At 43.6% G+C, this 14,664-nt stretch overlaps 1 protein-coding gene across 1 annotated transcript; it reads right to left on the reverse strand.

Annotated features, from left to right (window-relative positions):
* Positions 1-3,839: 3,839 nt before the first annotated feature.
* On the reverse strand, positions 3,840-5,006 carry LOC140225922 (uncharacterized). The gene has a single exon (XM_072305964.1). The coding sequence runs from the start codon at positions 5,004-5,006 to the stop codon at positions 3,840-3,842; it is 1,167 nt and encodes a 388-aa protein (XP_072162065.1).
* Between the last annotated feature and the right edge of the window lie 9,658 nt (positions 5,007-14,664).

Genomic DNA, 14,664 nt, shown 5'->3' on the forward strand with positions numbered 1-14,664 from the left:
ACCGCTAAGAACGGAAGTGCTAGAAATTTTTGCTCCTATTAATTATAAACCATCGATTACCTATATAATCGATTGATCAAATACCTTTCAATTCGATTAATCAATTCGATTGTTAAAATTTCGAATATAACTATTTAGGTATAGTCGATTCCCAGTTAGGTAGGCTTGTGCTTAACGGCTACTTTTAGGTACCGTCTTCACTGTTACTGATACCTACTCAAAAATCACAGTGAAAAGTAGCAGTGATTTTTCACAGGATAACTTAAAAATACCGCCAATTCCAACCGTTCGTAGTAGCTCACTTTTTTACTATCAGCCGTTAACTTCTGGCGAAAATTTTCCAAAAAAAGAGCAGAATAACAGGTTCTTCGCCAGTCACAGTGATCGATCTTTGCTATTCAAGAATCACAGTGATTTTTACTTGCCACTGGGATCGCGGCCACAAGTCTATAAATATATTTTTATTCAACATCAGCTTGACTTATTCCCAATGTTGCCCAGCAACAATTTCTATTACCTGTTTAGTCGATTTATATACTACCAATTAATCGATAACTATGCTCGGGTCAACTCTTCATCAATCAGTACAAAACCTTTGACATTTTCAGCCCAGTGACCAAAAGTGCTCATATTTTATTAAAAAGGTTGATTCCGAGTGAAATTATGGAAATACTTAATTGCTTCTAAAGTTGCCAAATAAAACTGGAACATGTTAAGCACACATGATTTTTGATTCTCAAAGAGGTTGTCCCATTTTCCATAGGAAATGGCCGCAAGAGCTTTTCCATCCATACTTTCAGGAATCATAACGTATCATCGGAGAAGCCTAAATCCGGTGTCATTTCTCGTCTAGCCCCCCAGGGGGAGGGGGGGCAGGGGGTCAAAGGTCAAACGCTCCGACCGCCATAACTTTTGAACGAGTCGTCGGATCAACTTGATCTTGGGCTCAAATGAAAGTTCTTGACAAGAGGGTCATTCCATATTGTAACGGGTGTGACAACAATTCAACCTTAAACTAGAATTTGAACTCTTTCTTGGGGTTTAATTGAAAAATTATCTGTAGTAGCAGAAAGAACTTTTTTTTACGGATCATTTCAGTTTTTTTTTTTTTTTTTTTTTTTTTTTTTTTTTGCTTTGAAAGCGGGGAGAAAACCGAGTTCCGGCAACTACTGCTCGCATGTGCCAGGGACGGGCGGCCAACCCCACCCCTCGACAGTTGCAATCAGCTGACAGGGGGTTCGAGAGAGCCACCCGCACCCCGCACACACGAGATTGAGGCATGCTCGATGGTCAGCAGCGCGCGAGTGGGTTCGGACCCCGACTACAAACCTTTACACCCCCACCAGTCACAAGGACTGGTGGTTCTCCCGGCAAGATATCCCGACCAGACGAGGCAGGCCCGATCGTTCCTCTCGCGGGTATGCAAAGGCGTCGGTGAACATACCACCCTAAAAACCCCTGGCTGCCAGGAAATTGAGCATCAAGGCTACTACTACTGGCTTGTGGTGCGCCCTGGACGGATCCCCACCGAGCAAGCGCCTCCACTCGGCGACAACCCGTCCCCGACGCACCACTACTGACAGACGTTGCCATACCTGTCAGGATCTCAAGAGTGACTGCCCTACGAAAAGAGGCGTAATTCAGCCAGCTTGGGTGCGTGGGTTCGCCATACCCAAAATCCAGAGAAGGATCCCCTGCGCAAAAATAGCCTATCATTTTGACCCAGCGAATTGGACAAAGATGATAGGCAATACTCAATACGCCTCTTTAGCACCCACAGGAGAAAGTACTACTTTTTAATGAGCCCCTTAGTCGGGGCATCAAAAATATAACAAACAAATTGTCCGCTGCTTTACGCACACTTTCACTGTAGTATCATTCGTTCCCTTAGCTTTTGAACCTCAAACTCCTTCGCTCGTTTTTCAAAAATGTGTTGCACGTAGTTGTTTATGCGTTTCCAGTTCTCTCTGTTCTCCAGCATGATGTCTACTAGGTTGTCCGGGTTAAGGGTGCTTCCCAGTTCCACTTCCAGCGCAACTCGTTCCTCCATGATCTTACTGCACGCGAAGTAAGCGTGCTCCGCGTTGTCCTGTAGCCCTCCACACAGTAGGCACTTTGTCATCTGATAATTTCCCTATATTATAGAGATATCTTCCGAATCCGCCATGTCCACTGAGCAGCTGAGTTAGTTGAAAGTTCAATTCTCCATGAGAGCGGTCGTGCCATCTCTTGATGTCTTTTATTATTCTCCTGGTCCATTTACATTTTGCCTTTTCCTGCTTCCCTAACTCTGTCCACTCGCTTTGCCAAGCGTCCAGCAGCTCTTCCTTTAATGTCTTCCTGTCCTTTCTTGTTGTTTGCATTTCCATTCTTTCTCTCACGAGCAGATGTACTGGGGCAATTCCCGTGATAACGTCTAGGGCGTCATTTCCAATCGTCCTGTATGCCATTGCGATCCTTATTTTCATGGGCCTAAGAGTCTTTGTAATTTTCTCTCTGACTGTTTTCTTCTGAAACACGTGACCCCAAACCGAGATGGCGTAGAACAATATGGAGAGAAGCACGTTAAAATAATTTTTCCTCCTTGACGATCTTGGTCCTCCCTTGAGTGGCATCAGCGGTATCATTTTCCACGAGGCTTTTTTTATTTTCTCACATGTCTTGTTTATATGCGCAGTCATCTTGAGGTTTTCATCTAGCCATACACCAAGATGGTTTAATTCTTTCGCAGGTTTTATGATGGAGTCACAAATCTTGAAACACACTTGTCTCTCCTTATTGGTTTTGCAATGAAGGAGGAGGGCCTCTGTTTTTTCAGGAGCCAGGTCAAGGTCTATCTTCTTTAGGTCGTCCGCAATTTCGTTAGAGTCCCGATTCAAGTTCCATGCTAGTTCTACTCTGCTGTCCGCCTTGCCCAACTGTGAAAGATCATCCGCGTATGCGATTTTCTCAACTCCTGGTCTTGGTTTTTTGTCAACAATGGGGTCGTATACTATGTCCCATAGTAATGGGGATAGGCAGGAGCCCTGCGCTACTCCACAGTAAATTTTCCTCCATACTCCGGACACTGAGATGCCTTTTCCGGTAAAGTAATCTTCTATAATTTCGATGTAATACTCCGGAACTTTCTTCTTTCTAAGTGCCCCCGTGACTTCACTCCATGACACAGTGTTGAATGCATTTTTAACATCTAAAGCCACAATGGCGATGTTTTTCCTTTCCTTTTTGTCTTTTTTTATATTCTGTTGTACCGCGTCGAAAACTCTTTGGATCGCTTGGACCGTACTCCTCCCTTTTCTGAAGCCGTACTGGTTATCACTCAACGGCAGCATGGTCTCTTCAAGTCTTTTTGCCAGCAATTTCTCGTAAATTTTGCTGTAAACATCAAGCATACAGAGAGGCCTGTATTTCCCTGGTTTACCTGGCTTAGTAAATAAAGCGAGCCTAGCCTTCTTCCAGCTTTCGGGAAATCGTTTGGCATGGAAAATGTTGTTATACATTTTTAACAATTCTGCTGGGAGTACACGGTACATGATTTTAACAACTTCCGTCGGAACACCATCTAATCCTGGAGCCTTTCCAGAGCGCATTGAATTTACCGCCGTAAAAAGCTCTTCCTCAGTAAAATCTGATGGAGGGGGACACGGCGGGTCCATATCCTTACCGTGACCTTCTCTTTGCTTACACTTCCATTCGGTTACCGGCCTGATCGGGAATAGTTCGTCAGCTTATTCCAGTTGTTCTTCAATCGTCAGAACACGGTCCATGAGTTGCCCGAAGTTATTTTTAGCTATCTTATATCCCTTTCCCCAAATATCATTATCGAGCTCTGCCAACAGTTACTTCCACGCTTCTTTTTTAGCTAGTCTGATCTCTGTGTTAAGCTTGCCTGTAGTTGAAACATACTCTCGCCATATCAGATCCACTTCTGCAGGATCCGGATTGACTCTTCTCCTAGCAGCTGTCAATTTCCGTCTGAGCTGGCCACTAGTTTTTCTGAGTCCTGCTATAGTGTCATTCCACCATATCTTCGGCTTCCAGCTCAGATTTCTGGCTTTGCCGGCTTTATTGACGGGTGCTATTTCTGACATACAATCTAAAGTAAATCTGGTAACTGTATTAACCCATTCTTCAATACTTGAGTCCTCTAGCGGGGCCAAGGCTGTCCTAAGCTTACACTGATCTCTGGCAATTACTTTTTCTAATTCTTCCAATTGAGTTCTCGTAAGCTTCACTCTCTGGTAAGGTGTTAGATCTTCCTGAGTTTTCTGCTTTTCCTTTTTGTTGTCTCTTTGCACAAATCTGAGCAGCATAGAAGCATGGTCACTCACGTATTCGTCCATCCGTTCCCATTTAACCGCACAGGCCGCGGTGGGCGACGCAAAGGCAACGTCCGGTATCGAATCTCCTCTGCCTCCGATAAATGTGGGTGTAGAACCTTCATTCAATATGCAAAGTCCTAGCATCAAAATCCATTCTAATAGCATGTCACCTCTTTTGTTTGATGTCTTGTCACCCCATTTCTCAGATCTTCCGTTGAGGTCTCCTGCTATGACGTAATTCGATAGCTTGCTAGTCATAATTTCCTCCATAATTTTGTCTAGTTTTCCTTGAAATTCATGGTCGCTGAGGCTCGGCGGAAAGTAACAGAGAAATACATAAGTGTCTTCAATTTTCGTGAGAATACATCCGTTTGTCACGTTTTTCGGTGTCGTTATTGGGCCTCTAATCAGCACATCCGGGCATATCTCAGACTTATCCGTTGCTCCACCGGCACTCCTATATCTTCTTCCAAAGAATTCGTTGGGCTCCAATAGACAAACTAGGAGCGCTGATTGTTCCGCCGCAGTCTGTTCAATTAATAACCTGCTGTATTCTGATCTGTTGACATTCGAAATTATCAGATTCGTGCTTCCATGATTAGGCTTTCCTTTGTGTACTCGAACACGGGCATTTCCTTTCAGTTTGAGTGTAGCCCCACTCTGCGCCTGATCGTTCAGTCTCATCGAGTCTATCTCGATAATACACGTGCTAGCTGTAGTTTTGTTAAATTCTGCACGGAATTGAGGTAGGATATCTCTGCCGTCCGGGGCTCTAAGAAATGGGACCTGTAGGGTCTTACAAATGGTACATTTATAGAACTTTTCATTATGTGAGCAAAACAAACGACTTTTGTCGGAGTAATACTCTAATGTGTAACAAATGTCACATCTGATAATTTCAACCTTATGCTCGCATTTCAAAAAGATCGGGGTTACAGTTCCTGGCAGTGCTGAGCCCCCCGCGGTTATCTCAGCATCTAACTGACGGGTTTGCCTGCGTGGGGGGATCCAGTTTGGCTGTAAACGGTGCTCAGTCATCGATCTCTATCGGTTGGGCCCTCCCTTCGCTGTTTTGGTTTCCTTGACTGTTTTGCGTCTGATCCTGTGTACAGTTCACCACGAAGTGGCCCTCTTGTTTGCACCTTCTGCAGCATTTACTGTAGTTTTGCAAACTTTTACATTCCCTCTGGTGGTGTCCTTCTTCGTGGCATCGGTAACAAGTGTTTGTTCCAACATACAATCTGACCGTGCAATTTGCGTATCCGATACTGACTCGCCCTTTCTTTAAGATCTCTCTTGCCTTCTTGCCATCTGTAACGTCGCAGAAAACTAACTTTTTCCCCCACCGGTTTGGTGGGAACGACCGAATATTGCGCATCTCAAGTCCGCTCAATGAGAGCTCCTCCTTTATCTCCTGCTCGGTTAAGGTTTCATCGACCCCTGCTATTACCAGGCGTACTAGCGGTTGTCGGCTCGTTGCTATTATTTTCGACACCGTCAGCTTATCCCTTATCTTGATAGCATCCTCCATATTGTTGATTATCAATTGATATTGCGGGTCTTTTGCGCCTGCTTGCATCTTCGCATCAACAATCTTTGCACCTAGGGTACCGATACATCCTCTCACAGCTTTCACTATATCGCCATATGAGCGCCCTCCCATAGAGACTACCACCGTTGGGCGTTTAGGAGCTTGAGCTTGAGCCTTTCTTGTTTCTTCTGCTCTGTGTGTTTGTTTAACGGCACTTCCTGTCCTGTCACGGTTTCCAAGCGAGGGGAATTCCTCTCTCCCCGATTTCCCCACTACTCTAGCGAAGGATTTTGCCTCATCTTGTTGTCCCAACTTTTGTCGTGGCTTCGGTATTGGAATGGGAAGATTCTCTTCATTCTCCTTGTTAGTTGTTTCTCTCTTCTTTTTAAGTCCAAACCACACAGCGTTTGTATTGTTAGTTTTCCGCCCTTGTAGCTCAACTACCTTCCGTATCTCCGATTGCAAGCCTCTTAATCTTGTGCAACAAACGAAGTCTAGTTGTGGCATGTCCATAAAGACCCTCCTCATAGCTTCGATCATTTCACATGTGGTATCTTCCATATTATCGGGGTCGTATCTAATTTTGACTACATAAGTGGTTGTATCCAAGCGCTTCGCTTTACCGTTGACATGGGTCATCTCTGTGCTTACGATCTTTGCATAGCTGCCGACAGTAAGTTCATCATTCTCAATGGCTGATTTAGCGCCCCTGGGTAAGTTTAGGGCTTTGACCTGGTCCGTCCCATCCGTGTCATCATCGGATATCACAATCACCATATTACCGGTTCCCTCATAATCCTCACGGGTGATCACCTTTGTCGCCTTGAAACCTTCTCCCGGCCATGGTTGCCTAACAAGCTTTCCCCACATCTCATCCGCAACTCCTTCGAGCACACGTAGTAGATCTCCGCGAGGGAGTTCTGAATTATCTATGCGCCTCTTCAATTCTTTTATTTCCTCCTCTTTCACTCTCAAGGTGTGTCTTAGCTCCTCGTTTTCCTCGTTTAGGTAAGCGCAGCTGGTTATTGCCTCTTCCAGCCTGGTGCTTTTCCTAGTCGCAGATTCCGTGTGCACCAACATCCTCCGAAGGTTTGACGTTAGTTCATCCTCGCTGATATGCTTTAATTTCTCGGTCTGGAGTAAGCTTCGAATTTCCTGTTCTAGAACTTCCAAAGTCGGTCTAAGTTTCTTGAAGATGTCCTTAAGGTCTTCCTCATGTGCCACCTTTTTACTTTTGTCATTAAGCAAATCCTCCGGTCGCGGCCTTTTGTTGGTTGGCGTCGACTGAGGTGTCACCACCTCGAATGGATTCGTCGCGCTGGTCCCGCCCGTGGGGGACGCCATCCCCGAGATGCTACGACTCAGTTGTCTCCTGGCCGATGAGAGAGGTACCCATTGCCCACCCCTTTGGGGATCCCTCCACATGCCAGTTCCCTGACTGGGTTTATGTGGTGACTGGGGATTAATTTGCGAGCTTGTGCTTTCTTCTTGTACGGGCTTTGGTTGTCTCCCATATCCGGGGTCTTCATCTTCAACCCCTTCGCAGTATAACCTTCTAAGCGGCTCTCCCTTGATCCCCGTGGACAGCTCTTCCCATGGTATTCTCTCTTCAGCAAGAACCAGAGCACTTACGATCCATTGCAGCTGGGCGTCCTCTGCGTCCCTTAACATACCCCAAGTCTCCTCTGGTGTGCAGGTGGTGATATCGTACGTACAGGCCAGGAGTTTTGCGACCTTCTCAATGGGCACTTTGTGTCTAAGTGCTTCGTGTACTTTATCGATCACTAACCATTGCTGTTCGTCTTCTTGAAGGAATGTCCGCCGCAATCTGGCCATAGGTGGCTGTACAGTCTCCACCCTTCTAGGCCACCTCTCGGCTGTAAAGTTGGTGGGTGGTGTAGCCGGTGTAACTGTAATATTAGGCAATATACTCTCAGGCCGACTTTGATTACTCTCGATGCGTCCGAGGGTGAACTGCGTTGGTCGATCGAGCTTAATTTTCGAGTTGAACTCCAGTTTCCCGTTGGTTTCATCTCCTTCATCATCCAAATTGTCGAGCTTTGGGTACAGTGCCGCTGTTTGTACACTCGCGGCTGTCCCAGGGAGCCGCCTCGCGTCTTCATAAGATGGAGGTGGAGGGGGAGCAGTAGCTTCAACCCTCGTCCGGCTACCTGTCACAGACGCTGTGACCCCTTCTGATTCGCCTCTCTCAGCGTCCTGTAACTTCACTAATTGTTCCGCGCTAATATTTAAATGGCTGGCGACAGAGGCCGCGGGAGACAACTTCTTGTTTGATCTTCCTGGCATAATATTTAGCAGTTTAAAGTACAGCAACACTTCCACTTTCGTCAGGTCCCGTACTATGGCGTGCAGACCCTTCTCTTCGTTGTCCGTATCAAGCCATCCAAGCTGCTTGAATTTGTCAAACATCTGAGGTCTTAGCAGCTTGCACCAAGCCCGCATGTTTCTCACATCTTCGATATATCGTTTCCCTTTTTTATTTTTAATCTTTACATAATAAAATCCCTGAGTTCTCAAGTCCTTGCAGCCAGCTGCTTCGATCTCAGCTTCAGCGCGCGTTTGAGTCGGCACTGCGCTCAGCTGGGCATCGAGCCCATACAATGACAAGTCTGGCGTATCGGGTCTAGGTTGCTCCTCTTTCTCCTCATTTGTCTCGCCACTTTTGGGTTGCGGGAGACCAACATGATGATGATGGTGATGTATATGCTTTTGCATACTTAAACCAGTCATGGAGGAACTTCTTCTCATTCCCCGATCGTCATGGTACGAGCTAAAGGATCCGCGTTTGTCATATCCCGTAAAGAGGGGGCGACCTGAGCCTGCGAACAGTGTACCTGCAACATCTATGAGCCCTCTGACTTCCTCCACTCGCGTGTTTCTAGATTCACTTCTCGCCCGTTCTCTAAAGGGAGAAAGTTGCTCATGGACCCTCCCTTGCGTAGCTGCGTTTAAGCCCTCTACAGCTGCCGCAGCAATGGCTCTTTCGTTTTCCAAGAAGGTCCTCATATTCTCACCTCGCGCTGTCCGGTAGAGATTTCCAGAATTTTCATTAGCAGTCCGGTAATTGCTATCTTCATCATGTCCATACACCCACGAGGAGTGGGCATTTCCATTTCCGGCTAAGCCATTCTGGAAGTCCGTCGAGTTCACGGAGCTAAAATTAGTTTCATTTAGACTGTGGAAAATGGTGCTCCCCCCACCATCACCACCGTTTTGCTGCGGGGGGGTTGGTGGCCCCCCCTCTATCTCTCTCATTCTATTACTCCACTTATTAGGTTGGAACAGCTGTCGTCTAAGACTCAGCCCAGTGACTTAAACGCCTTTTCCCGCCAAAAGAAACGTAGCGACGGCCGCTGCGACGTCCCGCGAGCACGGGTATTACGCGCCGCGGCACTGCGTCACTGCGTCTCGCAGTCCGGAGTCTTCGATATCGACTAAAGTCGCTGGTCGACTGCCAAGATCGATCTTCGATCTATCGATCTGGAGCGAAGTAGCGTGACCCGCGAGCAATTGTTTATATAAACAGCACTGGTTTTCCGCCCGGGCTTACTCGAAATTGTTAAACAAACGCCTCCGAGCAGCGCTTTCCAGTTACGGAAACTGCCAGGTTAACACACAGCGAACGAACAATGTTGTTGTCATGTGCGCGGACCGCGAGCCGAACAAATGCTTTTCCGTCTCACGAGCGCACCACAAAACACGTCTGCACAGCCTGAAAGATCAGCACCAACCGGATCATTTCAGTTTATCAGAAATTGTTTTTACTTTGTTCCATTCCTCAGAAAAAATTAAAAGGCTGCGTAACGGGTGTTACCAATTTTGGAAGTGAGTTTTTCCTCAGTGAGTGTAAAGTGGAGACTCAGCAAATTTTATGAACGTAAACATCTGATTAAATTATATGATGAAGCCAAGGGTTTTTGCTTCAACTGCCGATGATCCGTTTTCAATTATCTTTTTTCCTTTCCTTGAAAAATGGGAAAGTTTGCGTAACGGGTGTGACGTAACGGGTGTGACAGATTGTCTCTCTGAGGTTCATCATTTCTGAGAGAGTTTAAAAATTGAAAAACTTACTTTTTTTCTCATACTCTTATTGTAGGCAACCCTAAGCAGTAAATCAATCAACAATTTGACGCATTTTAATGTAGAACATGCCAAAACTACATTTTTCTACAAGGTGGCCCAGACCTACCGTTTGCGTTACGGGTGTGACGTAACGGGTGTGACGTAACGGGTGTGACAGATTGTCTCTCTGAGGTCCATTATTTCTGAGAGAGTTTAAAAGTTAAAAAACTTACTTTTCTTCTCATACTCTTATTGTAGGCAATCCTAAGCAGTAAATCAAACAGCAATTTGACGCATTTTAATGTAGAACATGCCAAAACTACATTTTTCTACAGGGTGGCTCAGACCTACCGTCCCAGGGCTTTTCTTCGGGTAACCCAGGAATCCTCTTTCGTCCCCGCGGTCCTGGACCTCGCATGACCCAAATCAACCAAAAAAAAACCCTGGTACGGTAGGTCTGGGCCTATAGTAAAGTGAACATATTTCAATCAAATCGGAGAGAGTTCAACGAGTTCTATTCGAAGTCCTTTTGAGATATAAGGTGTATTCACTTTAAATACTGAAATATGGCATAAAAGTTGGCTATCTCTCTCTTATTAGATGTATACATAATCTCTAATTGTGCATATGAGTGTATTTCTTGTGATAGCCTTAGAAAAAATGGTGAGAAGTGAGGCAACATCTGCATAATTGAAGCCTCCTCTCATTGGTCACATTCGTAACGTGTCACACCTGTTACGCTTTTTGGCCCATCAATTATTGAAATAAAAATTTTGGAAAAATACTCCAAAGCTGTACTTGACTTGAAGACGTACGGAAAAAATTGGCATCTCAAAATGACATGAATTAAAATAGTTACATTTAAAAACCCATGTTTTGCGTAGCGGGTGTGACAGTCAGTACACTAATTTTTGAAAGTTACATATAATATACAGGGTGAGCGAAAAGTCCCCGACCCCCCCTCTAACTTTTGAACGAATTGAGCTAGGGAAATGAAACTTTGGGGATGTTCCTATCTCAAAGGGGACCATCTTTTGGGGGGGTCAACATTTTGGTCCCCCCCTCAGGGGGGACGGGGGCCCCCCAACTTTTTTTTTTCAAATAGCAACCCCTATCTTGTGATACCTCATTCGAAAGAGCATAAAAAACTAAGAATTTTGGCGCAAACCGCAGATCAATATCTTAATTTTTGACCGAGTTATGATAGGTCAAAGGTCAACTTTGACCTATTTTCAAAAAATCATAACTCCGGTTCAAATTATCGTAAAGGAAAAAATAAAATGGGAAAATTTACCAAATTGTGTCCGCTTTTAAGTAAAAATTGCAAAAATCACTTCGATTTAATTTTAAGGGGGGGCTCGGACCCCCAAATACGTCAATTCAAAGGTCATTCAATTTTCCCGCGAAATAAGCCAATTTCCCCTGGATTTGCCTCCACATTATCTCAGTAAGGTCAAAATCAGTTCAACATTACGTTGGCAAGTCCCCAAATTTCGGGAAAAGTTAAAAAAAAAATGATATTTAAGGTAATTAAATTTGACCGTTTAAATATCATTTTTTTTAACTTTTCCCGAAATTTGGGGACTTGCCAACGTAATGTTGAACTGATTTTGACCTTACTGAGATAATGTGAAGGCAAATCCAGGGGAAATTGGCTTATTTCGCGGGAAAATTGAATGACCTTTGAATTGACGTATTTGGGGGTCCGAGCCCCCCCTTAAAATTAAATCGAAGTGATTTTTGCAATTTTTACTTAAAAGCGGACACAATTTGGTAAATTTTCCCGTTTTATTTTTTCCTTTACGATAATTTGAACCGGAGTTATGATTTTTTGAAAATAGGTCAAAGTTGACCTTTGACCTATCATAACTCGGTCAAAAATTAAGATATTGATCTGCGGTTTGCGCCAAAATTCTTAGTTTTTTATGCTCTTTCGAATGAGGTATCACAAGATAGGGGTTGCTATTTGAAAAAAAAAAGTTGGGGGGCCCCCGTCCCCCCCTGAGGGGGGGACCAAAATGTTGACCCCCCCAAAAGATGGTCCCCTTTGAGATAGGAACATCCCCAAAGTTTCATTTCCCTAGCTCAATTCGTTCAAAAGTTAGAGGGGGGGTCGGGGACTTTTCGCTCACCCTGTACAGTAATTACTCTTAAAAATCGAAACTTTGCAGGAGCACATTGAACTAGTTTCTTGACAACTGCAAACATAACCTGAAACTTTTTTTTTTTTTTTTTTTTTTTGAGAGCTTTCGCACTCTAGGTATAGTTCATTGGCCTTAGTCGTGTAGACAAACAGCCACCGCTAAATGATGGGAAGATTACAACAACAGTAGAAACGGAAGTACAAAGGAAGAAACGAAGAGAAACATCCATGCCACTCCACGGTGACAAGATCTGAGACCATCAAATCTTGCCACCGAGGCCGGGATTCGAACCCGGGACATCTAGGTCTGTGATCAGTTGCGCTAACCACTGGACCAACCGATGTCGGCTTAACCTGAAACTTGGTTTTGGCGGGAACACCAGAAAACATTGCTACCGTAATATGGGGTGAATAGGGACAGGCGGGTGAATAGGGACGATTTTGATTTATTTCCGTTCTTCAGTCATAACTTGGTAAGTTTGGCACCTACAGAACTCGTTTTTTCTCGAAAATGCATAGTTTGGCATTCTCTTTACTCAACCGGTGTGATCGGTGTTGTTTAGTGAAAACATAAAATGTCAACATAACCTCAAAACCAGACCTTGAAAAAAAAACGGTAAAACAAGTGTGATAACGTCCCATGCAAGTGGATCACGAATTAAAGAAAAGTTTTTTTTTAGGTTATCACATTTTGACATCATTAGTTACCTTGCTCATCACCAAAAATGATGAAATTTGCTCGATATTTAGGTGGTTTAAAAAATATTTTTCTCCAAAAAATGAGCAGTTAGGAGTCTGAGTATCATAGCTTCAGGCACTGGGGAGGGGCTTTCTTTGAAATTTTCCGCCTCTTATCACATCCTTTGGAATACTTTTATGTACCTATTTCATATTCTGAGGCTTTTGAATACTGCCCTGTTTTAATTGAGGAATTTATCTTCCAGATCTCACAATGATCGGGGCGTAAAGGATAATTGTCTGTTTGCTTCTTACTATTTAATTTTTGTTAATTAAAGACATGTTTTTCCAATTCAGATTCGAATTTCACTTTTTTTTTAAAACTCAGGTAGTGTCTTCATCCATTCTCCAGTTAGCAGAATGGGAACAACGCTTTATTTACATTGAAATCTGCTGGTGCCCCTATTCACCCCAGTGGAGGCTGAGTAAGGACAGTAGGTAAAACAACAAAATTGAAAAAGTTAAAATTTTCGTATCATCAAAATTTTGGGGGAAAGTAAAGGTCTTACAAGGTCACATCTTCCTGTTAAAAAAAAAAAAAAAAAAAAAAAAAAAAACCCGAATTCTCGAAATCAGTAGGCCACAGACGTGTATTTGTATAAAAAACTGTCCCCATTCACCCCATATTACGGTACCAAACTGTCACTCTTTTTAAAGTAGGATGATGCTAAGCAACGGGGTTACAAGACACGTAAAAATTACGAGAGAAAAAAACAAAACGGAGGTAAACCCCATATATTTCCAAAAACAAGGAGTACCTATTAAGGAGTCCAAAAATAAATATCGTTCGGTCATTTGGAGAGGAAAAAAATACCCCCCGGGTTACCTAGGGGTGGAATGACCCAAGACCTTTCATTTGATGTATAGTAGTGTCTATTTTTGGTATTTTTCAAAGTAAAAAAATCATTTTTTGATTTTTTAAGCCCAAAAAATTCAGTTTTTCGGGGTTTTCTCTGATTTGGCACGCATGAATCATTACAAAAACTAATTTAAATGAAAGCCCTTGATCCAAGCTTTAAAACAAGCTATCGTTGAACTTGGGGAAATGAATGGTTTAAAAGTTATGACCGTTCAAAAGTTGGCGTGGCGCGCTATTTTCGAAGCGCGCGGAGTGTATACTTCGCCTGCCACTCCTCCCTACCTTTCCCCCTGGGGGCCGCTTCAGTTGATAACGGATACAGAAAGGTTCAAAGCTCCTTCCACCTAAAGAATGACCAGTCATTAGTCTTAAATTACTTTTATTTCTAACGAAAAAAGGGAAATAAAAATAAATTAAATGCTAATAAACGATAAGACGCTGGCATACATTATTTTTTCGCCTCCCCCCCCCCCCTCCATAATTTAATATTTAATAGCCAAATCAACCTTCTTTTACCACAAAATACAATCAAAAGCTGTAGATAATATTCATAGAGTGTGGTACGCAACTAGCCGACCAGTACTTGATACTCGCATTTACTACCGAATATCTCTCCCTCACCTCTCTCCGATCTATTTCCCTGTCATCAAGATTTAAAAGAAAAATTAGATACCGTAATGATGATAGGCTTGATTTGGCTACATCAAATATTAAATCATGGAGGGGGGGACGAAAAAATAATGTATGCCAGCGTCTTATCGTTTATTAGCATTTAATTTAATTTTATATCCCTTTTTTCGTTAGAAATAAAAGTAATTTACCTTTCCCCCTCGGGCCCGCTTTAGTTGATAACGGATACAGAAAGGTCCAAAGTTCCTTCCACCTAAAGAATGACCAGTCATTACTGTTAAATTACTTTTATTTTTAACGAAAAAAGGGAAATAAAAATAAGTTAAATGCGAATAAACGATAAGACGCTGGCATACAT

Source organism: Bemisia tabaci, unplaced genomic scaffold (assembly GCF_918797505.1).
Source record: "Bemisia tabaci unplaced genomic scaffold, PGI_BMITA_v3".
Classification (NCBI taxonomy): domain Eukaryota; kingdom Metazoa; phylum Arthropoda; class Insecta; order Hemiptera; family Aleyrodidae; genus Bemisia; species Bemisia tabaci.